This window comes from Trichoderma breve, chromosome 2 (assembly GCF_028502605.1).
Source record: "Trichoderma breve strain T069 chromosome 2, whole genome shotgun sequence".
NCBI classification, from domain to species: Eukaryota; Fungi; Ascomycota; class Sordariomycetes; order Hypocreales; family Hypocreaceae; genus Trichoderma; species Trichoderma breve.
The window spans coordinates 6866485-6890644 of record NC_079233.1 but is presented as its reverse complement, the minus strand read 5'-3'; the positions used below and the strand labels follow the sequence as shown (position 1 = coordinate 6890644).

Here is a 24160-nt window from a genome sequence, read left to right as displayed (position 1 = left end):
CGGCCTGGCATGTGGTTGTGTAGCGTCGGATGCCACCCCAAACATGGGAATATGGTCTAATATGGAAGCTAAATGCAAAGGCATGAATACGGATGGAGGAATGCTCCCTTGCTGTTGGCTCTAGAGGGTGGAAGGATCGGCAGCCATATGACCGAGCTATCTCGGTGCTGAATACGTGTATGTAGCCAACCTTCATGGTGTTTTCTCCTCCTTATAAATCACCTCTTTCACCCACTACCCAGACCTGAAGAAATACAATCAAAACCTCATGACGAGTAAAAAATCCAATAGTGCTCCATCCTCGTCAACAAAGTGTCCTTTCTATCCTCCCTCCTCATTGGCGGGTAAATCCAAGCATACAGTAAAGCCACCGGCATCTCGGCAACCTCCCAGCGAAGGCATGACTCCATCCCCCACACCCTTCGGGCTGTTTTAAAGCGAGGCCATTCCCCAGCCTTGGCCCAAAAAGTCCTCCTTAGCCGTCTTGAGCCGTGTGTAGGTGCGGGGATATCAGCCTCTATGCGGGGAGTCTAGCTGGGGAAATCAGGGAATCAGCTTCGCGCGATTTGTCCCTTGCCCTTGAAATGCGGAACCACAGGCGCCGTGCCTAATCCATCCTCCACGATTTTCTGCCCCCCATGGGCACACGGGGATGGGGAATGGGGTCTGGGGTTGGGGAAAGTGAGAGAGAAAAAAAGTCTACTACTACTACTAAGCAAGAGAAGGCGAAAAAAACAAACAAGGGATAACGGCCCTGCTCGAGGTCTATCCACCTTTATCCCGCCAACCGATGCACAGAAACGGGCGTTAGCGCACCGCAATATGGATGATCGGCTTGTTTAACGTTGTTGCTCACTTGTGGATGGGACGAAAGGATGAATTGGGTAAAAGACGGGAGAGAGCTCTCGTTCATATATCAAGGGCATGAGACCCCCCATCCAGTTGATGTTTGTTATACAGTAGTTGGCATCTTCTGTGGTTGGGACTGGAAGTAGAAGTCGCCAATATGAAGTTCTTTAAGAATTATCGCGTGTATATCCTCACGTCGGTGGCCTACCTGGGCTCACTGCTCTTTGGTGTGTATCCCTCTTTCTTTCTTTTCTCTGTCTCTTCACAACGTTTGGGAATAAACTACATGTACAAGAGCTATTTACTGCTCTTTTGTTTCTGGCCTTCATCACCATGTTCCAGTCATTCACGGTTGACGAACCCGAGATCCATATAATGTGCATACGCTAACATCTCCTCTCTCTCTCTCTTCAAGGTTATGATACGGGTGTCATGGGCAGCGTGCTCGCGCTCAAGAGCTTCAAATCAGACTTTGGCCTCCCCACAGACTCAAGCGGCTTCGCGTCCACTGAAAACGCCCATGTAGCCTCCAACGTCGTCTCCCTGCTCACGGCCGGCTGCTTCTTCGGCGCCATCACCGCGGCTTTCCTCAACGAACGCTTCGGCCGACGCTACTCCCTCATGCTCTTCACCGTCATCTTCCTCGTCGGCGCCGCCATCCAGACGAGCGCCCAGCACACCATTGGTCAGATCTACGGCGGCCGTGTCATTGCCGGCTTCGGCATCGGTGGCATGTCCGCCATCACACCCGTCTTCGTCAGCGAGAACTGCCCGCCGGCCATCCGTGGCCGTGTCGCCGGTCTTTTCCAGGAGTTTCTCGTCATCGGAAGCACCTTTGCCTATTGGCTCGACTACGGCGTGTCTCTGCACATCAAGCAGAGCACCAAGCAGTGGCGCGTCCCCGTCGGCATCCAGCTTGTGCCGGGCGGCCTCATGCTGTGCGGCCTCTTCTTCCTCAAGGAGTCGCCACGATGGCTGATGAAGAAGCAACGCCACGAAGAAGCCCTGCGGTCTCTGTCCTACATTCGCAACGAGTCTCCGGACAATATTGAAGTACAGAAGGAAATGGCTGAGATCCGAGCCTCCATCGAGGAAGAGATGGCCCTTACCGAGGGCGTCACCTGGAAGGAGACACTGAAGAAGGGTAACTGGAACCGTTTTGCACTGGCCTTTGGCATCATGTTCTGGCAGCAGTTCTCCGGAACCAACAGCATTGGATACTATGCCCCCGAGATCTTCGAGACGGTCGGCGTCAGCAGCACAAACTCGTCGCTGTTTGCAACTGGTGTCTACGGCACCGTCAAGGTTGTTGCCACGGCCATCTTCCTGTTCATCGGCATCGATCGATGGGGCCGCAAGAGGAGTCTGATTGGCGGTGCCATCTGGATGGCCACCATGATGTTCATCATTGGAGCCGTTCTCGCGACGCACCCGCCCGACCCCAAGAGCAGCACGGTTTCGTCGGCGTCCATTGCCATGGTTGTCATGATCTATCTCTACGTGATCGGATACTCCTTTTCCTGGGGCCCAACCCCCTGGGTCTATGTCTCTGAGGTAAGAGATGAAATCCATATATCCATCATCATCAACACCACATAAATATGTCCTCGTATGCTAACCAACACTCAACTTACAGATCTTCCCTACACGTCTCCGTGAGTACGGTGTCGGTCTCGCCGCCTCCACGCAGTGGCTGTTCAACTTTGTCATTACAGAAATCACGCCCGCTGCCGTCAACCACATCGGCTGGCGCACTTTTATCATGTTTGGCTGCTTCTGCTGCGGCATGTTGGCGTTTGTCGTCCTCTTTATCAAGGAGACCAAGGGCCGCACTCTCGAGGACATGGACATTTTGTTTGGCCTCATCAGCGAGGACCAGCGACAGGCGGACGTGGAGCATGTGCTTAACAAGGGCGTTGAGCTAGAGCATGTTGAGCGTGAGGAAGTTACCCCCGACAAGGCCGTGTAACTGATGATATGAATGAAATGAATGAGTACCTTGTTGAAATGTTTTTTATATATACCTGTACCTAGCTGTACATGCATCTATTAATGTGATGGACTGGTGATGTTGTTGATACCATTGAGGTTGAGATTCTTTACTGCACTTACAAGTTCTGTCCAGTCTCCGCCAACGTGAAACCCATGTGATTTTAACCCCGTCCCCTTTCTCCATTCAGCGTCACGCCATTATTGCTAGTAATTCTACAGCATCAATTGAGCTTTCAATTGTAAGAATTTCGAGGACAGAAAGAGAAAATAAGGGTCTCGGGATCAAAGTTCGGAATAACGCTTTTCCCTGAATGCGCCGTGACTGCATCGCGTTGCATCACAGCCTGGCCAAATACCCAAAAGCAACAGGCAATACGACTCTGGGTCTGAAAAAGCTGCATGCATGCAGTTAAAGTCGCAAGCACCGACGTCTCTCTCCTTTTACCGCCAAATTGGAATAATCACTCGTGTATCCCATCTCATCCATACATCGCATATCCAGTCGAAGCAAAATCCACCGCCATGAGCTGACGCCGGATACGAAAAAGAATCTTGAAGAGAAAACGACAAGGGAGAAAAAGGGAGCGACTCTCGTAGGTTGCCCTGTGTTTTCCTTTTCACTGTTTGTTTGTTTATTTTGTTCTTCTGCATCCCGCCTCCCTACTTCAATACCATCCCATGCCATGATTCAATACGGCCTCGTGTCGTGTCGTATCATCTGTCATCTGTCATCTCCCATCTGCCCTGCCTTTTACGACACTTTGCATGAATTTCCTTATTATTACTTGCCACGAGAAACGGAGTAGCACAACTCGCTAACGCAAGACAAAATTAAGCGCCGCTTATCGCCTCGATCCCGAGCGCAAAAACGTTGCAAGGCGAAAAGCCCCCACGACCCAAGACCCCAATAGTGCCAATCCAATAAAAGCAGAGCAACAGCCATGGCGCCTTCAAGCGCCACCTCGGGCGCCCTCTTCAGTCCAGCGTCGCTCAACCTGCCGCGACCATCCACCCGCGACCGAGATCACCGAGATCGAGACCGAGACAAGGATCGTGGCCGTGATCGTGACCGTGATCACCGTGATCGTGGCCCTCCCGACAACTCCTCCTCGTCGCTGTCCGCCGTCCGCAGCAGCTCCAAGGAGCGCAAGGCGTCCTTCTCCTCGCTCAAGGCATCACTGCCCGGCTCTCGACGTCGCAACGCTGCCAACAACGCCAACACAGCCAACGCGAACACCGATACACCTGCTGTTCCCGACCTCGCTCAGGCACTCGCCGCCGCGGCCAAGATTGTGAGCAAGGACGGTGTCATAAAGGATAAGGAAAAAGAAAAGGAAAAGGAGAGGGAAAAGGAGAGGGACCAGGAAAAGGACAGCCGGAGGGACGCTATCGAAGGGCCTCGAGTGCCGTTTAGCCCCCCCGAACCATCCATGATCTCGCGAGCCGCCACAGTCGCTGCCATGGTTCCTCCTCCAGCAACGCCGGTCGAGGCGCGTCCAGGCATGAGCAGCACCATGTGGGCGCTGGCGCAGGGCGAGGCGCATGTGCTTCACCAGCAGATCACGGAGACGGCCCAGAAGCGGGTGTCGACGCTGGACTACCTGCGAAAGGCGTAAGTTGTTCTTCATCTAGCTACAATGAGACACATAACACACATGAACTGACCATCGTCGTCACCATCAAACAGCCACGAAGGCCGCGTCTACTGGTTCAACACATACCTCTTCGATAAGCCCGACCTCTCCCGCATGCCCAGCTTCGACCCTCGCAAGCTCTCCCGCAAGGCCACCAACTACCTGCTCCTCGGCCTCTCCATCCCCACCATCCACGACCTCTACTCCTCCACGCCCCTCGAGTTCCTCCGCTGCCTCAACGCCCTCCTCGCCGAGTTCGACTCCTTCCAGCAGCTCCACGGCGACTCCTCCACCGCCGCCCTCACCCGCGCCCGCATCCCCAACATGTTCCGCCGTCCCGGCACGAAAACCCGCCGCTCTACATCCGCAGACGTCACCATTGACGATTCGTCGGCCTCTGGCCATCACTCACCCGCCGGCGGCTCCAACAACGCCGGTCCGGCGCCCGCTGTTATGAACTTTGCGGCCTCCGAGTCCGACCTACTTCCCGGCGAGGAATACACATATCTCCTGACGCCGTCATTGCCGTTCGATCCCGACTTCTTCGAGACGTTTGCGACGCTGTGCGATGTGCTCATTGACTGCTACACGCGCTTCCTAGCGCTGGTGCCGTCGCCCAGAGAGTGCTCAGCTCCTATTGCCGAGCTCTTCACCAAGGCGGACTCGAAAATCCGTAAAATCATCGTACAGGGCGTGGTTAAGGATTTTGAAGACCACAGCAGATCGCACGCAAGGTCTGAAGTGGCGGGCTTGGGCAAAGTCGTTTTGGGAGGTTTAATGTGAAGCATACATACGAGTGCAGGCTACTTTTTTTTTTCTTTTCCTTTTTCTTTTTTTATTTTTGTTTCCCCATGGAATTATGCGGTGCTGGAATCACGGCGGCTATACCAGGCCCGAATGGGGGTCATAATTGGTTATATTGGATTTGGAAGCGGCTGAGATGTGATTTACTTGGAGTTACGGCGGATAGACAGCTATGCGGAATAGTTGATGCAATTAACACGGCCGAAAAGAGGCCAGAAAGGAACCTGTTATACATCAATGTGTGATGGATTCACTCATTTCCACAAAGAGTGTATTCTTCATCATTTCTCTCTCGTGATGCATATCCAAGTTCACACTCATACACATAGGTATATACACATATATCGTACACCATACCATGATCTATATCTTAAAACGGGAGACTTGCCCAATCTTCTTCTCATCGTACACATGTATTCATACAAAAGTGCCCCTTCACTTCTTTGCTTTGGCCTCTTCCTCCAGGACCAGCATTTCAACCTCCTTGCCCACCAACCACTCTCTCGCCGCCTCCATCACTTTATCCAGCGTCTCTCCTCCCTCAAGCACATCCGGCAAATTGTGCACGTCCATCCCAGCTCTATGGTCCGTACATCTGTCCTGATTGTAATTATACGTGCGGATCTTGTCGCCCCGCGTGATCTGCGCCTGTGACAAGACGCTGCTGCGGAGTTTGGATGCCTCCTCTTCCCGCTGCTCGGCACGCTGACTAGCAATGCGGGAACGAAGCACCTTCCACGCATCCTCGCGGTTGCGCTGCTGCGAACGGTGATCCTGCATGGAGACTACAGTACCAGTAGGGATGTGCGTCATACGAATAGCAGACTCAGTCTTGTTGACGTGCTGACCACCAGCTCCCCTGGCTCTCATCGTCTCAATCTTGACGTCCTGAGGATTGACGTAAAAGTCGCTCTCCGGATCGTCGACATCGACATTGTCTGCGCCGCTGCCGCCCTCTGGAAACGACGGCAGAACCCAGACGGCCACAGCACTCGTGTGCACTCGACCTTTACTCTCAGTGCTAGGGATACGCTGCACGCGGTGCATGCCCGCCTCTCCCCGGAAGATGTCGTAGGCGCCCTGGTCTTGGATTTCGAGGACGGCTTCCTGGACGGGCTGTTCTCCCGATGAGGAAGACTGATCGCCTGCGGCCTCGGCCATTTCGTACTTGAGCACGTTGGCCCTGTAGCCTCGCCGCGCACACAGTGCCTTGTACATCTTGAACAGCGTGTCGGTGAAGTATCTGCCCTCAAGACCTCCCGGCCCGGGTCGAAACTCAACCATGCATGGTAAATCGGCAAAGGCGTGTCTCGGCGTAAGACTTTCCTTGAGTCTCTTCTCCAGCAGGTCCAGCTTCGCGCGTTCCCCTTCCAGCTCGTCTCGGGCGATAGAAGCAAGATCTGGATCCTGGTCTGGGTCCTCTGTCATCGAGACAAGTTCTGTAATGGACGACTGGGCCGTCTCCCATGCTCGTAGGGCGGAGGCTACACGGCCCAATTCGCCCGCGCGCTTGGCCTTGGTAGCATCAAAGGAGCTGTTGAGGCTCTTTTGAAGATCGTCATGCTCTTGGGATAGCGATTGAGCGCGGCGGAGGAGGCTCGGGGCCAGAGAACTGGAAGCATCTTGGGCGCATAAACTGTCAGCTGAGGGATTCGCTCGAGGTAGAGAGAAGGAAGGCTATGGCGCACCATTGGAGGAGAATCGGACAATCTGCAGCTGGTGGGATCGTCGCAGAGCTCTGGCGCAGCTGCGACAGATCCATGGCGCTGCTGACATGACCGCAGTTGTCAGTTATGGCGAGAGAAGTTTTGTTTGATGTGAGCTTGAGATTTTTCTTTCTCGGGTTGAAGATGTGGCGGGGCAGTTTAGCAGGTGATTTTACTGCAAGAGATTCGGCACATCAATTGACACGCTACAGGTTGGTCATAAATCCGTCAAACAAGCTCGTTCGTCTTTCTAAAAAAGCTTTCTTGTTTTAATATCACGCAACAGCTCTCTACGGCGAGTATTTGTTGTTTTCAGAAGGATGTCATTCGCAGTATTGAATCTCTATTAGTGATTAAGTTCGACCCTTTCGGTATCGATAGCGGGAATCTAGGATATGATAACGTTATCGCAGCCATGCAGTCATAAACAAACAACCGTCTTCTATATATGCTTTCCTCCTTTTATTTCTCTTGACGCTTCTCTTTTTCTTTTTCTTTTTCAATCCTTCATGCTAATTTTACTCCTGAGAGATCGATTGCTCCTTGCTCTTTTTAAGCTCCCGCTGGCTCGCCCAACTGGCGCCTATTAGAAACAGCGCCCCAACAACGAGACAAACTCCTCCCCATATCTGAGCTCCGATATAGCTTCCATTAGCCACCGCAACCAGCTTTCCAGCCAGCGGCGGCCCAGTAAGCGCTGCAACGCTGATGATGGTGAAGATCATGCCGATTCGCACACCAGCCTTGCTCAGGTCCTTGGTCAGCCCGGCTGTTGTCGCGGGGAACATGCCCTGGATGCCGGCGCCGAAGAAGCCAAAGAAGACGACCCAGATGTAATCTCCAGTGATGGAATTGACACCCGCCCAAGCAAATATGCAAATGGCCGCGGCCAAGATCGTGGGGATGAACATATTGACAGCTCCAAAGTATCGGTCAGCCAGGAAAGCCGGTACAAGTCGTCCTGGAATGCCAATGGCATTGATGATCATGAGCATATTAAAAGATGTCGATTGAGATCCGTCGAGTCGATCTATTGAGTACGGGCGTGCCTAATGACTGCTGTTAGAAACGTTTTATATGAGATCCAAAGGGCAGAACAAGACTTACGTAGTAGTATGCAAAATACGTTGCCCAGAGCGTGATGAACATGCTAATAGCAAACAAGACATAGGTCAACTCTTTGAAAGCAGACCAGTCAACCAGAGGCCCAGCCTTTCGCGGCGGCAGCCTCGTCCTCATGAGCGAAATGATGATGACGCTGCTGGCCAAAACCACAAATCCCATGACTCGGACCGTCCAGCGGAATCCGACCTTGGGAATCAGCTGCTGCGCAATCAAGGGGAAGACAACGCCTCCAGTTCCACCGCCGCAAGCAGCCGCCGACAAGGCCAGGATCTTCTTCTTAGAGAAGTATGTCGACATGTTGGCAATCGTCGGTGCAAAGACAAGCCCACAGCCCAAGCCCTGGCAAATTCCCTGCGCAAGGAACAGCTGCCAGTATGTGGTCGAGACGCTCGTCGTGAAAATGCCCACCACCTGCATGATGAATCCTATTATCAGGAATGTCCTGGTGTATCCAGCATCAAAGGCACGTCCAGAGAAGGTGCCAATGAGAAATAGTAGGCAGGTCTGGATGCTCCCGATCCAAGACACGGCTGAGGCCGGGAGGTTGAGCATATCCATGTAGTATGGTTGGAAGATGCCGAAGCTGATGATGTAACCCCATGTGTTGAAGACGACGAGATGCCCGGCAACAATCTGAAGCCACGCCCTGAGACCCCCGTCCGGCGGAGGTTCTGAGGTGGCATCAGCTGTAGCCTGTGCTTCAATAGCGGGCATTTCTTGAGCATTGTGGCCAGGCGTTTCGATTTTTGATTCGATTTTTGGTTCTAAGGTAAAGTCTCCCTCGGTAACGTCTCCCTCCGTGGAAGACGCTTCAGCAGACCCTAGGCCTGTCGTTGGTTGTGTAAGTGCCATGATGGCACAGATGCCTCGGTTCTTCGGCTTTTGTTGGTGTTCACTAGATTGGAACCGGGAGTCGAGTCGAATATTCTCCCTTTGGTTGAGCAAAACGAATTACTATTCCACGGGCGTAACTCGTACACAGTCGATGCTTGAGACTTTACAGTCGTTGGGTGTTGTTAGAATGATGCCGATGTCGCTGTTTGGATCCTAGCAAAGAATAATGAATCTCCGCGGCACAGAATAGGTGAATGGTAGGTGAAGTTCTTTCATGAATCAACTATGGTCATGATACGAAGGCCGAGTTCAAATTACAGCCAGACGCGCGCTCAATGCAATGCAGTGTGGTAGGCAGAGAGGGCGTCCGGGGTACGGAGCAGCGTCAGTCATATATATCCAGATGGAAACAGTTGCGGTCATTCGGCCGACATCCGATTCCGATTGCGTTGGACCTAGACGGCTCAGAGTCTGTGGGCCCCGTTGTTCGGCCTTCCACGTCCGCTGGTCCAATTTTTAAACCGGAAAAGTTGGATACTTGCGTGATGGAAATCGCCGGTGGTGATACTGAAATGTTACAGGTCAAAGTTGTCGACTCCAGACAGAGTGCTTATGGCAACTTGACTGCTGGAAAAGCGACTGGCTATCTACAAGGAGAATCTGAATTCCAACGATCGACTACATAAAAGGTCATCCACAAGAGGCATCACCTACATGCCTACTAAGGTAAGGTTGTCGATGGTAAGGCGCGGCTAAATCGTGGTGTGGATCAGCTACAGTCATTTGCCGTCTATTGTTACTCAGTGCTTGCTCTTAGAATTGTGGAAAACTTTTCCTATCCTGCTACGAAGAGAGAACGATTGCAATGGGTATAAGCAGGGTATAATACCAGCCCGAGGATCGGCGGAGGAACAAGTCCGTCAGTCACAGAACTCGAGCAGGGCGCCCTCTGGGATGCCATTGTCATTATCCAGTTAGGTAATTCGACCCAGCCTGATCTCGTGTCTAACAAGAAAGCCGGTGGGTTCGTGTTGCTGCTAGGCCGCATCTCGCCGCATCTCGCCGCCACCAATCGGGCATTGCCCGCCGCTTTGAGAACTGGCGGCTCAAGTCCGAGGTTGATCGGGTGATCAATCAAGCGCCTATGCAAAATGTGTACGAGTATAAAGAAAGATGAAAAGAAGCCGGCGAGATCTAGCCACATAAGCTTCTGGAGATCCCGTTTGCTTGATTGGCAGCTCCATTTACGCTTCAATGCTGAAAGGCACTAATACCATGGAGATGGACTCTACGACAAGGCTTGTGAAAAGATGAAGCCGTCTCGCCTCGGCTAAGAACTGCTTACAAATGCGTCCCTCGACAGTTGATCTCAGCCCAGTCCCAATATGTGTTAAGCTCTCGCAACACAAATAGGAAATGAAATGCGACTCAGTGAACCGCTTTCTATCGGTCTCGGATCGGACCGTGGGGAAGAATCTTGTCCATTTAATATAGACAAGTTGACTCAGGGCTTGTCGCTGGAAAGGAAGCCACAGGGCGCCAAGTGATAAAAGTATTGGTGGCTTGAAAATTGGAGTAGTGTCAAAGGTCAAATCTAAGGCGTTTTTCTGATCAAACTCGGAGCTTGAGTCGGAGACTGAGAGTCCAATTGCTTGTGATTCAACAAAGCATTCAGCTTGTCACTATCCTCCGAGATTCAGCTATATAACGCTGTCTTGATTTCAATATCGAAAAGCCAGAGGGAAAGCCACAAGTCATAGAAAGGGCGCAATCGACAACAGAGGACCAACGGACCATCGACCACGGACTACCAACGACCAACAGCCAAACCGCCAGCATCCAGCATTCAAGATGACTTACACGCTCCACATCGCCAACAAGCGCTACTCGTCATGGTCGATGCGGCCTTGGGTCCTGTTCAAGGCCCTCGACATCCCCTTTGAAGAGAAGCTTCACTTCCTCCGGGAGGACCTATCCGAACAACGCCGCGACTATCTCACCTTTTCACCCTCGGCAAAGGTGCCCACCCTCGTCGACAACAGCAACACGACCCTCGTCCACGACTCGCTCGCCATTGCAGAGTACCTCGCCGAGGACTTCCCGGCCGTCTGGCCCAGCGACAAGCTCGCCCGAGCCTTTGCCCGCTGTGCCGCAGCCGAGATGCACTCTGGCTTCCCCGCCATCCGCAACGAGTGCTCCATGAACGTGGCCCTGCGGATTGAGCTGGGCACCCCGAGCGAGGCCCTTCAGCGGGACATCAACCGGCTCACGGAGCTCTTCAACGAGGGCATCAGTAAGTTTGGAGGCCCCTGGATCGCCGGCAAGGAATTCTCCGCCGCGGACGCCTTTTACGCGCCGATTGCGTCGCGGTGCAAGACGTTTGGCATCCAGCTGGCTGGGCCTGCGGGAGAGTACATTGACCGGCTGTATGAGCACCCTGCCGTCCAGGCGTGGGTCGAGGAGGGCATCGTGGAGGCGGGCATCCTGGCCCGTTGCGAGGCGGACTGCATTCAGGGACGCAAGGTGCTGAAGAATTTGGGTGAGCAACAGATTCTTGACTTTTTAGGATTGTAACGATGATGATTAACTATTTTGTCTCTTTTTTATTGGAAGTAGCTGCTTAAATGGCCTTGTGAGAAGAAGTGTACCTGGATTATATTGGTACCGTAGTGGAGGATTTCAAGGCTTCAATGCTGGGCATTGAGAAAAGTACATGATGATGAACATAGATTTTAGTACTTGAGATACCTTGCCGTGCTGTGATGCGTTAGCAAAATACAAATTAATTGATATAAGATGAGCCCACTGAGCATTTTACATTGAACTTTCTTGTTATCCCCTTATCAGACGAAAGTGTTTATGATGTTGGGCTTTGAAGCAGACTTCAACTTACACACACACAACCATCATTTCGAGCCAATAGCCTTTTCAAAGTCCCCTGTTGATAACACGTCAGTAATTCTAAGCTGTGTACCTGCATTTAGCTGCAATGGAACGGTAAAGCATCACATGATGGGAGCTCCTCGACATCGGTCAGTTTCATATAGGGTAGGTGTCGTATAGATGTCATCATGGTCACGATGGTCGTACAAGATATCAACATTGTGCAGTCAACTATGACAGAGAGATGGAACAAATTGATATTAATCTTGGCTATCAGATAACAACTATCTATATAAATTAGACAATGAATTACCCAATCTCGTCAAAAAGTTGAAGTTGTCAAGCATCAATATCACTGAGCTGTACTTATACCAAGAAGTCCCCTAACCTGGGGCAAAAAAACGTGGCCCAACCCCTGGAACTTTGCAGCCAACAGCGGCACCTCCCGGGGCTTCTTCCACCCCACCACTAAACAACAGCGCCTAGCAGCATTAGGGCAGCTGATCGTCGGACTCGAGTCGCTACAGCTTCAACTTTCCATCATCAACCAGTTCCAGCTCCAAACCATCCGCGACGATGGCGGGCCAAGGAGTCACCGCGTATCTCATCATCCTCATTGCAATCTCGACTCTCGGGTCGCTCCAGTTTGGCTTCCACTTGGTGCGTTGTTTCGCAACTATACCCTCTCCATTCACCGCTTTGCTTGTCACTCCCTCGAGCTTCAATCCAAGCTTCATTTCAAGCTACAGATTTGTTCCTCAGCAAATCTACCCGTTTATAAACGTTCAAAATGCAATTTCTAACACATCCCTCCCAATAGGCCGAGCTCAACGCCCCCCAAGATGTCATAACCTGCCACCGAAAGTCCGTCTCAGCCCTCACTCGTCTCACCCGCTTCGTCACCTCCGTCCACGATGCTGATGCCGCCAACGACTGCATCCCCATGGACGAGGCGGCCTTTGCCACCGTCTCCTCCATCTTCACTGTCGGAGGCCTCATCGGCGCTCTCGCCGCTGGGCCGTTCTCCTCCCGCCGCGGCCGCCTCCTCGCCATGCGCGTGACGGCTCTTCTCTTCATCGTCGGCTCCGTCGTCGAGACCACTGCCAGCAGCGTCTTCGTCATGGCGACTGGCCGCTTCCTGTCCGGCATCGGGGCTGGAGCCTCAACCGTCATTGTTCCTCTGTACATTAGCGAGGTCTGCCCGCCTGATCGAAGAGGCTTCTTCGGTTTCATGACACAGATCTCTATCAACATCGGTATCCTCATTACGCAGACGCTGGGCTTCTTCCTGAGCTACGGAAGCGCCTGGAGGTGGAACCTGGGCATTGGAGCCTTAATTGCCGCCGCACAGGGCATTGGGCTGCTCATCGTCCCCGAAAGCCCAGCCTGGCTCGCCGCGCACGACGACGTGGCCGGTGCAAAGAAGACGCTGCAGAGGATTCGCGGCCAGGCGGTTGACATTAGAGAGGAGAGCGAGGACTGGGGCCGGGATGGATCAGGTGCAGGAGAGGAAGAAGGCCTTCTCGCTCAAAACGCCGACGAGATTCCTCCTCCCAATGCCACATCAGCCAAGAATGAGCCTGTTCACCTTGGCTTCCTGCAAGTCGCCAAAGATCCCAGCACTCGGCCCGTCATCGTTGCCCTAGTCGGCATCATGTTTGTGCAGCAGTTTTGCGGTATCAACTCTGTCATAATGTACTCTGTCTCGCTTCTCGCCGATCTTCTGCCCATCTCCTCTGCTCTCCTCAGTATCTTGGTCTCATTGGTCAACCTGGTCACGACTGTCGCATGTTCGCCCTTGCCAGACCGATTGGGACGCAAGACCTGTCTGATCATGTCCGTCGTAGGCCAGGGCAGCAGCGCTCTTGTTTTAGCCCTGTCCATCGTCTTTGGCTTCAAGATTGTGTCTGCCTTTGCCGTGCTCTTCTTTGTCGGCTTCTTCGCCGTGGGCTTGGGACCTGTGCCCTTTATCCTGGCCTCGGAGCTCGTGGGCCAGGAAGCTGTTGGCGCAACGCAGAGTTGGTGTTTGGGAGCCAACTATGTGGCGACGTTCCTGGTGGCCCAATTCTTTCCCATCATCAACAAGGCTCTCAACACATGGCTTGGTGGCGCTGGCTGGGTCTACTTCATCTTTGCTGGCCTGGCTGCCGTTTCGTTTGTGTTTGTGACTTGGTCATTTAGGTCTCTGCGCTTCCACGGGGCCACTGGTAACTGAAAGTGACAATTGGCATATTCGTAGATCTTGGTTGAATTCTCTGGCGTCTTGTAATTTGGGTTTAAGATTGATTGTTAGTTTGTAGCGTTTTGTGACTTGGAATAGGATTGATTCATATCTGTGGTTAGCCTGTATAGATGTTATATTCCGTGAAGTTGTCATTTGTCGCAATACGAAGGATGAATAGCAGTAGTAGACAAAAGGTGTAGCATCAAGGAGCAGGGAAGCATGGCATGATGGGAAAGACAAGTTCTACAACCACAGTCCAGAACATTATTCAATAACAGGGATTTTTTCTTTTCTTCATTGAATTGCCCACTGATCATCACCGAATTTTCTTGGGAGTCGGACCATCATGACATAAAAAACACGTGGGAATGCGTGAACCATGTGTTCCGAAACCACCAAAACAAAGAGACGCATATTTGGACCGAAACCCGAAAACACCGTTGATTTCATGCTAGTGTATCGAAGGCACACAACCCTGGGGAGGGGCCGAGCCATCACTCCCCTTCCCAGCCGTTTCTAGAGGTTCATCGACAACGACAAAATTTTTGTCTTTTTTTACATGCCGAGAGAAAAAAGTCCGCAGCACATCGCAGGTGCGCAAATAAAATGCCCAACCCAGTACCAGTACCACAGCGCCACGCCGCACCTCCCACCAGCACCAGCAAGCAACAATATCGAGAGCGTTGCGTTTATTTCTCCTTCTTCGCCTTGGCACCCTTGACCTTTGCGGTTCCGCGCAGGGTCTTCTGTCGGTTCTTGCGCTGCTTGCCTGTATTTCCACATGTCAAGTCAGTCAAAAAAGATCACACACGTACACACATACGGCGAATAGGATGATTCGCCGCCAATGATATGGTTTCAACGTACGCTGCTGTCTGCTGGCACGCTCGGGCTTGGTAGCGAGTCCGACCCGGATCAGGCGGTACTTGGGCTCGAACTTCTTCAGAGCCTCGGGGGAGTCGTAGATGAGGGCGAAGCCGGTGGTCTTGCCGCCACCGAACTGGGTGCGCAGGCCAAAGACCTGGACCTGCTCCTTCTGGGCCTTGTACAGGCTGGCAAGCTTCTCGCTGAGCTCAGTCTTGGAGATGTTGGCACGGCCGGGGTGGAGGATGTCACTATATGCATTGAAGAGAAGGAGGTCAGCTCATGAATCTTGTTTTTTCAACCCATGTGATTGGGTTTCGTGGTGTCGGTCGGTCTTTGATTCTTCCCATCGCTTTGTCGTGAATCCACTATCCAAATCCAATCGAAAGCGTCATGCCAATTCTGCAGGCGAGTGTTTTGTGTGCGCGTAGCAATGATGAGAAAAATCCGCAGACAGCAGGAGAGGAAGACAAATTTCTTCCCTTCTCTCCCTCTGCACTGAAAGAAAAGGCCGATGTTTCGATGGACGTTTGTTCATGGATAGGGATCTGAGATCTGACGAGGGCGAATATCGAATCTGGCGACACGGACACGGGAAGGAGGGATTCCAACTCACACCACCATCTGCTTGCGGCCAAGCAGGGGGTTGCGGATGAACTTGCGAGTTCGCAGGGTAACGGGAGCGTCGTTATCCGCCATGGTTGCGGTGTTGTGCTGCTTGTCTCTGAGAGAGTAACGAAGGAGAGACTCGGCGGTTTGGCGTCGTGGTTCGGTCGTGGGAGAAAGGGCTCGCCGCAAAAGTAAAACCGGGGCAGCGAAAATTCCGAAGCAGCAAGTCGTGTCGCTTAGCCTGGGTCCCAAACCCTAAGAGAAATGCAGGGGTTTGTGCGCGGGCGTGTGTTATGTCAGCAAGCACAAACCACAATTTTCAACAGCAAAGTGGGAGTGCATGTGCATGTGCGTAATCACGTGAAGGGTAATGTTCGGTTGTTTAGTATGCTTGAAAACAGCTATTTTTGTCGACGGATGGTCCCCGCCCATCCCATCCAATGAATTGCTTGGGATTTGCTCTCTCCACCATTTTTACATGCTGTAGCGCTGGCTGCGGGCAGATCGTCATGGAGCAACTGCAGAGCAGCAAAATCCAGCAAAAATGTGATGAACAAGCAGAGCATTGAGAAATACATCTTCTTATCAAATTAGTCACATGCTATATCCATATATGCGTATATCTACATGTACATCTTCATATAGCCATGGTCATGGAAGCCTCGGTGCAGAAGCAAGTCGACCGCTTCTGCCACCAGTATCTCCAATTGGAGCAGAGCTTGGACTATCCCGAGCCTCAAAACATCAGGCTCCCCGAGGTCCAAGATGTCATATATCAGAGACTCTTTGCAGACGATTCTCTTCCCGGAGGCCCTCCTCCGTTGAGGTACCAGGTGAGAGTGCTCAAGGAGCTAGTCTCCCGCATTGAGGCCAGCATAGACGACTGGGATGAACATGTAAGTTGTGTGACCCTTGCAGCTGTCAAGACAGCTTTTTCTGACTGAGAGCAGGGAGTATCCGATGGCCTCATGTCCTCCCTCTCTGTCTTATTCTCCACACCGGCCCCCAACGAGGATGATGCCGTGCAGCAAAAGTGCCGCGTTGTCTATCATCTCGCATCGTTGCCAGATCACGAGGCTAGCATCAACCTGTTTGAGAACCGTTCTCTCGTTGCCGCCGGCGGCACTACGGGGTTGAGGACATGGGAGGCAGCGCTTCACCTGGGACAGCTTCTCTGTCAGGACCCCAGCATTGTCTCGGGAAAGCGAGTGCTGGAGCTTGGAACCGGGACCGGCTATCTCGCCATTCTGTGCATCAAGTACTTGGGGTCAACTCATGTCATAGCATCAGATGGATCAGACGACGTCATCAACAACCTCCCTGAAAACCTCTTTCTGAATCAGCTCGAGGGTTCAGATACAATACGTCCCATGGATCTCAAGTGGGGGTATGCACTTGTAGGAACCGAAGAAGAGCGGTGGAACGGCGGCCGTCCGTTGGATGTTGTGCTCGGGGCGGACATCACATACGACCCAAGCATAATCCCAGCCCTTGTCAGCACACTTTTGGAACTCTTTGGCCTGTATCCTCATGTTGAGGTCATCATTGCAGCGACTCAGCGTAATCTGGAAACGTTTCAAGTGTTTTTGGTAAAGTGCCGCGACGAGGGGTTGAAGGTAGAAGATGTCTTATTTGAGATTCCGTCGCGTGACCAACAAGAAGGGCCATTTTATAACGATCAGGTCGCTATTAGAATCTGTAGAGTATCTAAATTATGACAAAGTCTCAATTCAATCATGTCAATTCCAACATGTTTCACCTTGGGATTACTTGGTGTCTCTTTCAATATACAGAAGATGTCCTTGTAAGACACAGGTGGAACGTTTGTGAGTATGCGGTGCATACGGGATACGCTTCAAACTGTATCACCTCACAACTCAATCCATTACAAAGAGGCTGATAATGATATTCATTCACGGAAAGCTTCTGAGAACTCTAGCTTACCCGCTGATGACAGGGTGAAATAATGCGGCGTCCACGAGTGTTAAGCTTTAGGGTAAGCCCAAGCGAGCTGCATGGCGATGGCGCCAGGCTACACATACAGTATGGCACCAGGGACAGGATCACCTTGATGGCGCATTGGGGGTCAAGCCACAAAGGTCAATGGCTTGTTTTGTTTTAGACGTTTTGTGGCTTTGCCAATATGATTTCTCGCCAGGCACTTCTGACGACAAATTGAGGCATTTCAATATGCTCCAGCGATAGCCGTCCGGATGCCTGCATTGCCTGTGTTTTACCCTTCGTGCATACACGTACACACATCAACTACAGCACGGATGCTGGATACGATGCTCCCCGATTGTTGACGTCACTTAAAACAGCGTGACCATCTCCCCATGCTTTGGTCTGGACTCTGGACAGACCCTGGCCCGGCCGGAGTTTTCCTCCCTCCAACATGCAGCTTCTCTCCCGCAGGATGAAGTCATGGACAAGACACCAAAGTCTGGGGAAGTCAGACAACAGCCGGGGAGGGCTATTGATTCATCCCGGCTACAGTGTCTGTACGGTATACGGTAAGAGCCGGAGACACAAAGTAATGTAAGCGGCAACGCAGTCTTACGACTGTGGCATGGTTTATCACTCGAGACTCGGAGAGCATTGAAACCTACATGCCTGCATGTACGAGTAGTGTACATTTACACGGCTTTGAAGCGGGTGAGAGGAGGTTGCAGCTGCGGGGGAGAGAAAAAGCCACCGAGGATGACGGGCAAATGGGATCAAACCGAACCTCTGGGCCGGCTGCCGCACGCCGGGCGGCCTATGAAGCTATACTCTTTGTCATCCTTTGGCTTGGGTCTCTTTGCAGGTTGCAACACTTCAGCCGGTAGTAGTAGAACTTTGTAGTTTGCATGAGCGGGGGGAGGAAGTAACACGCCGGCCGGCTGACTGGAGAAGAAAAGATTGGTCACCGTGCAGAAGTTGCAGCCTCCATGATACCCCGGTTCGGAAGTCGACGATGTTTGGTAGAAGGGCTGGTCAAGGGAAAAATAAGACAAAAAGCTAGTTCACCGGACGGAGCACAGAGTTGGCACGGAGTACATGCAAAGGTGCTCCGTAAAGTTGCAGCATCCTGCAGGTTTCCAAGCTCCACCTCATGAGCAATTTGATCGTTTTTTCTCTATTCCTGTCTGTCTGTCTTTCGGTTGCTGTGAAATGTGACCGAGTCTCCGCAACGCAGGGATGAGAGAGAAAAAAAGGCTAGAAAAAAAGAGGCGGTCGACGTTGCGTTTTGCTTTTTGTTGGTGAACAATCTGAGGCTTTAGCGAGCCCACGTTGGCAAGAGATGATCGCTGATCGGCAGAGGCGTCACAGAGTCTCTGATGAACGTGACCACTAGCAAAGCTTGGGGGCTGGACACCGCACTTTTGAACGATGTATGCACGGAGTATTCTTACTCGTTACATGCACGAGTAACGAGATGGTGAGCCTTTGACGACAGGGCTTTTGTTGTTCTCGGGATCTTTGAACCGCCCCCTTGTTCGCCGGTGTGGCCAATTGATCGGGGACGATGCATTGCAACACCGGAAGTCGTGAGAAAAAGAGCGGTTTTCTCATTCTTGTGCGGATCACTAGCCGATGGTCCCGTGAGGTAAATGCACCTCGCGTAGGTATGTAGTTGTTATTCGTACATACAATATCCCAAGTTTACGTACAAAGACGGCACAGACACAGCCTTGGGCATTCTTTTGAGCTCGAGGTGGGCTGAGGCCAAGGTAGGATTCTGTCGCTACAGCATGTCTGCATGCGACACTGTGAACTTGGAAAGCCAGAGCCATCACCGGAGTTGCTGGATTACATGCACATTGGATGCTACTCTGCTCGCTGCCTAATGCTTTTACACCTGGATTCGTGTTCTAGGCGTTGTAAATAAATTAACTGCAACCTCCTTCCGCGTACTCCGTACATTGGGCTTTCAAGCTTTTTTCGTTCTATTTCTCTTTGCAAATCTTGCCACTGTTTGGGCTGTTACCCAGTGATCGGCTCTGGCAAGTGGAAATGATGGTCAGGGGTGGCTTTTGATGGCTGCAATTTTTTTTTCTTCTCTCCCGAGTGACATGTACGAGTACCGTCGATCAATGCGGATCACGAGGCAAAAATAGAAGGTCTCTGTATCACTGAATGGCCGATCAATGTCTAGGAGCTGCGAGTACATCCGGAGATGCCCAATAACACGGAGCAGTAGCTGAGGCTTATCTTTTCCCGCCATGAGCTGTATTACTCCGAAGCTGTACCTGTACTGTATCGTAGGTACAGATCAAAAGATACGGGTATGATGCGCCAGATAACCGCGGGCCATTGACAGCCAGTCAATTCTACTGCCACCGGCTGCCGTTATCTTGGGCTTCATTGGCGTGCTTCTCTCAAGCTCACAAGGGGGGTGGTCAAAGTGGTAGAGGAAAGCGGCTCAGGGCGCTTCGTTATCTCTGGCGCAAATTACAGCATTCAGTCGAGCCCAATTGATTCAGCTGTTGCTTTTTGCTCACACTCACACACGCAGGTCAAGGTCTAGTCCTATGGCGCAACTCCGTGTCGCTCAAGCAACGCCGACTGTGCCAGTTAAAGGGCGCGGCCGAGTACCGCCAAAACAGCCACTCCACGCGCCGTCTCCAGCGGCCATTGCATTGTTGCATGGCATATGCATATGTGTATGTATACCACTAAGTATTGGGATTCAAAAAGGACGCGGCCTCGTGACCACAGGCGAGTCGAGCTTGATTCAAAAGACGAGACCCCCGAGCCGCCTTGGATTGATGCGGTGACAGCTGCACGGGTTTGATATTAACTGCCCTCCCCCCTTTGGTTACTCAACCGCAGAAGCAGCAGTGAAAAGCACGCAACAAAAGCAAGCGTGATAGCAAGATACCCAGAATTAATCAAAAAAACGGAGACCCCTGTTCGTTCGAAAACGGCTCCCAGTGCCAGGCTTGCCAGGCCCACCAGCCCCGAAGAGCAAAAGAACAAGCATACTGGAGCAAGCATAGCAACGTGCAGCAGCGCCATCGTCCAACTCGCCCGCAGCCAAGGCAAGGTAAGGCGTAGGGCCCCCCTCTTCGTATCCAGGTTTTGCCAGCAAAGAACTGGAGCAGCCGCTCTTCGCCACCCGCCGGGCTGCCATTGGATGGGAACGGCGCCGTGTACGTGTAGGCTGTGGTTTGCCTCCCATGAACCTTAAAGCTGGTCTAGCAACTCTGTACAGTACCGGAACAGAATAGCGAAAAGCCAAGCTACTACACCGTCTGAAGAGGAACCAGGCCTTGCATATTGCATATCATGTTTCCCCTCCCTTCGCCCCCTTTGGCGCCCAAATGCTACGGCAGAGTAGATTGTTCAGGCCCCGGCGCAGCAAGCTAGAGGCCGGACCAGCCCAGGAAGGATCTAGACCAGAAAGCATCCGAAGCAACCCCCTTCCTCAGCTTCGCCTTCACGAAGCTCTGGCCAGTGATGCCATTGGCTGGCGGTTGCTTGCCCTTGTAAGTCGTACCCATGCTCATGCTGCCGAGCGATTGCGACGTCGTCTTGGAACCAGGCAAAGTAAGCTTTTGCTCTGCGTCGTGGGACCGCCAGCTGGACCGGATTATTGATTCGATGTATGCAAGCCTGCGGTAACTTATCAGAAAAAAGAAAAACATACGGAGTCCTGTACACGTAGACAGACGTATTGCCATTGACCGTTTGTTGCCTCCCCTCTCTTCAAGTCCCCAAGTACGAGGTGAGTATATTACTAGCTCATCAGCCCTCCCATCCATCCCATGCTACACTATTCCCGCTTCATTTTATCGATACTCCGTGCCTTATTTCTTTCTCCACACCCTCATTAGCCGGGGCATCGTGCGAGTGGCCTTTGTTAGTGCTGCGACAAAAGTAAACGGCCTGTTCCCACTTGGATTGCCCATAATTCCCACTACCGTCGGTCCACCTTCTCCTGGGAGCCGCCGCCTCTTGCATCGGATGCTGCAACACTACAATCATCACGCCAACCCCGGTGCTTTTTGACCTGACCTTACCTTCTCGACGTCAGTCTTCCATCACCCTCGTCCTATTTGTATAAAGCAAAACCCCCCTTGCCATCGACATTTTGTGGTTCCTGTTGGTCCGGGCTTGATATATTCCACAAAAAGAAACTACACACACACACATCATCTACCGGCGGCGGAACTTTACGCTTGCGCAAAAGAGGCAATCTATTTCCCTTGCCCTAGAATCAACAGAAGGTCTGCTTCGTTGCACCTTTAATATCCGTCCTCGACCCCCCTGGCCAGACCCGGAAGGCAAGGTTCCAACGTTCTGCACATCAACCACTTTCCCATCACTTCTATTATTACGAAGCGAGAACTCCATCGAGTTTCTATTCCTATCATCGCCAACGGCCGAACCCTTGTGATCTCGATACCATCTCTTACTTTCGCCCATTGTTCCTTTCTTCATCACCTGCTGCGCGGAGTGGAAACCGATTTATTTTTATTCATTCGTGTGTCCGATGGTTTCGTCACAGCTGGGAACAAGAGCAATACCTCGATCATATCGCTGCAGCCGCTGAAGAGAGAACCACGTTGAAAGCGAAGCAACAAACCCGCCCAAACCGACCACCTACAACAATACCCTTTTAAGTACAACAAGTACATTCACAACACAATCAATGTTCACAATGGATATGGACTTTGAGAGCTATCACCACAACTACGCATTTACTTTGCAAAAGTATCTGCGTCTGCAGCAGCAGCACGAGCAGCTCTGCAACAACCTCGAGCAGATCCGCCCGCGAACCGCCTCGACCGGCACCCTGTCCACCATCTCGTCGCCCAGCACGTCGCCCGTCCGCTCCTCCATCCTCACCTCATCACGGCGCCACTCGCGATCCGGAGGCCCCTCACGCCGCGGTTCCAGACAGCCGCGCCAGAGCAACAACGGCTGGGAGGACCAGCTCGACACCATCCTCGACGAAGAGACCATCTACCAGATTTCCGCCGAGGAGCAGCGGCTGTTTGACGTCAACGAGAGCATCAAGCGGGCCTTGACGGAGCTGCTCAACTGCGATGCCGTCCGCAACGACATGACGACGCGCATGTGGGCTCAGGCCCGGCTGATGGAGACGGAGAAGGAACTTCGGTCGGGGCGGCGGAGGAGAAGCTCCCCAAGCCGGGACTGAAAGAGTCACAGAATTGAAATCGTCGATAACATGGCAAGGCGAATATCATTACGCAGCCATTTGTGGAGAGGCTGATCACGCCAAAAAACAAAACTCCATTAAGACCCGCCGACGATCCGCCATCTTCATCATCAACATCACACAAAGTCACTCCTTTCCTCTGCAATATTCTTAATTCTAATCCCACCAATGGGCTATCACACTAGCCTCTATATTTATACCAATGGAACCGTTTTGACACGGCACACCCAATTTTTTATCCATCTTTTTTTTTTTTTGTATTGGGGGAAAAACAAAAGATACCACAGGCTCAAGTGGAGAGCTGACACCATTCATACGATATGGGACTTTCTTCTTTTTTTCTTTTTCTATTTCCATGACTGATTAGGGGAATACAAAAAAGTGCGCAAAATTGGGGACATTCATTTTGCTTCCATTCTTATCTCTGCGGTCAATTTCTTTTTTTCATGTATTCCGCTCAACCCACCTACCCGATTCGGACATGATGCGGCTGACTGCCCTGTTTTTGTTGCATGATGCAAAACAAAACTATTATTTCATCGCGGCTGTTCCGTTTTTCTGGCATCGCATTGCGTGCGCGCAATTTTTTTTTATCTTCATCACAAAACTGTACATGAAAGCCATTTTCTTGTTTTTGATGTACATACATACCTACCTACCTGACATTGTCTGGTTCAATCTTGCTTTGTTTTATTTTGTTTTCTTCTCTTGCTATCTTATAGTGTTTATTGTCTACGTATCTTTTCACTTTGTCTGCTGTGGATCGGCGGTTTTACGGGGGGCATCACTAAAAATGGGAAGCGAGCCTGCTGTTGATATATTTATATACATGTATTCCACATAGCATCTGAGGGTTTTGTTTTTCATCATCTGGGATTTTGTTTTTTGTTTTGTCTTGTATTTTATCGTAGCTCACTAGCGAGCAAGCAAACAAGTCTAGGCTGTCAAAGACAGTCACAATTCATCAATATTGTTGAGTCAAAGTTCCAAGTTTCAAGTTTCAAGGTGCATCTAGACTCCCATCTGCATTAGTGCAAGTACAAGTCCAATAAGTATCACGGAATATATCAAGACACCACTACAGCTACACCACGCCACTCGCCTCGTAAAAGAAAGTGATGCGTCGAATTCTGTATGCATGCATGCGTAAGTAAAATCCTCCGTAGGAATGTTTGTAAAACCTGTACAACGCAAAATTGCCACCTGCGACGGGATTGGATACGTGCATTGACTGCGACTGAAACGGCAGCCCTGCAAATTGGCGACAAGCTCGGGGATAGGCGAGCGGCGTTGCGGTGTCAGGTTGACTGAGATGCTTGAGGTTGGATGATTGGGGGTAGAATACGGAGTACGGAGTAAAGAGGAGTGTAGGTTGAAATGAAGCTTCTGAGCATATTTTTGGGGCGGACGGGATGAGGTTGCTCCTCGAGCCTTGACTGTATTTTCATTTCTACATATCGTGATGCAT

General features: G+C 51.7%; 9 protein-coding genes across 9 annotated transcripts; 6 read left to right on the top strand and 3 right to left on the bottom strand.

Annotated features, from left to right (window-relative positions):
• Positions 1 to 1006: 1006 nt before the first annotated feature.
• On the top strand, positions 1007 to 2818 carry T069G_04329 (sugar transporter domain-containing protein; the record flags this gene model as incomplete). The annotated part of the gene is made up of 3 exons (XM_056171539.1): positions 1007 to 1076; positions 1265 to 2403; positions 2486 to 2818. The coding sequence occupies 3 exons, from the start codon at positions 1007 to 1009 to the stop codon at positions 2816 to 2818; spliced, it is 1542 nt and encodes a 513-aa protein (XP_056032431.1).
• Positions 2819 to 3782: 964 nt separating this feature from the next.
• Positions 3783 to 5258, top strand: T069G_04328 (uncharacterized protein; the record flags this gene model as incomplete). Its single annotated transcript, XM_056171538.1, has 2 exons — positions 3783 to 4453; positions 4529 to 5258. The coding sequence occupies 2 exons, from the start codon at positions 3783 to 3785 to the stop codon at positions 5256 to 5258; spliced, it is 1401 nt and encodes a 466-aa protein (XP_056032430.1).
• Positions 5259 to 5714: 456 nt separating this feature from the next.
• Positions 5715 to 7055, bottom strand: T069G_04327 (PCRF domain-containing protein; the record flags this gene model as incomplete). Its single annotated transcript, XM_056171537.1, has 2 exons — positions 5715 to 6901; positions 6968 to 7055. The coding sequence occupies 2 exons, from the start codon at positions 7053 to 7055 to the stop codon at positions 5715 to 5717; spliced, it is 1275 nt and encodes a 424-aa protein (XP_056032429.1).
• A 448-nt stretch (positions 7056 to 7503) lies between these two features.
• T069G_04326 (major facilitator superfamily domain-containing protein) lies at positions 7504 to 8962 on the bottom strand (the record flags this gene model as incomplete). Its single annotated transcript, XM_056171536.1, has 3 exons — positions 7504 to 8034; positions 8093 to 8461; positions 8522 to 8962. 3 exons carry the CDS (start codon positions 8960 to 8962, stop codon positions 7504 to 7506), a joined length of 1341 nt encoding a protein of 446 aa, XP_056032428.1.
• A 1833-nt stretch (positions 8963 to 10795) lies between these two features.
• Positions 10796 to 11518, top strand: T069G_04325 (uncharacterized protein; the record flags this gene model as incomplete). The annotated part of the gene is made up of 1 exon (XM_056171535.1): positions 10796 to 11518. One exon carries the CDS (start codon positions 10796 to 10798, stop codon positions 11516 to 11518), a length of 723 nt encoding a protein of 240 aa, XP_056032427.1.
• Positions 11519 to 12403: 885 nt separating this feature from the next.
• Positions 12404 to 14042, top strand: T069G_04324 (sugar transporter domain-containing protein; the record flags this gene model as incomplete). The annotated part of the gene is made up of 2 exons (XM_056171534.1): positions 12404 to 12487; positions 12648 to 14042. The coding sequence occupies 2 exons, from the start codon at positions 12404 to 12406 to the stop codon at positions 14040 to 14042; spliced, it is 1479 nt and encodes a 492-aa protein (XP_056032426.1).
• Positions 14043 to 14740: 698 nt separating this feature from the next.
• T069G_04323 (ribosomal protein s24e domain-containing protein) lies at positions 14741 to 15614 on the bottom strand (the record flags this gene model as incomplete). Its single annotated transcript, XM_056171533.1, has 3 exons — positions 14741 to 14820; positions 14919 to 15166; positions 15532 to 15614. 3 exons carry the CDS (start codon positions 15612 to 15614, stop codon positions 14741 to 14743), a joined length of 411 nt encoding a protein of 136 aa, XP_056032425.1.
• A 557-nt stretch (positions 15615 to 16171) lies between these two features.
• Positions 16172 to 17242, top strand: T069G_04322 (lysine methyltransferase domain-containing protein; the record flags this gene model as incomplete). Its single annotated transcript, XM_056171532.1, has 2 exons — positions 16172 to 16420; positions 16475 to 17242. 2 exons carry the CDS (start codon positions 16172 to 16174, stop codon positions 17240 to 17242), a joined length of 1017 nt encoding a protein of 338 aa, XP_056032424.1.
• Positions 17243 to 22170: 4928 nt separating this feature from the next.
• Positions 22171 to 22671, top strand: T069G_04321 (uncharacterized protein; the record flags this gene model as incomplete). Its single annotated transcript, XM_056171531.1, has 1 exon — positions 22171 to 22671. The coding sequence occupies one exon, from the start codon at positions 22171 to 22173 to the stop codon at positions 22669 to 22671; it is 501 nt and encodes a 166-aa protein (XP_056032423.1).
• Between the last annotated feature and the right edge of the window lie 1489 nt (positions 22672 to 24160).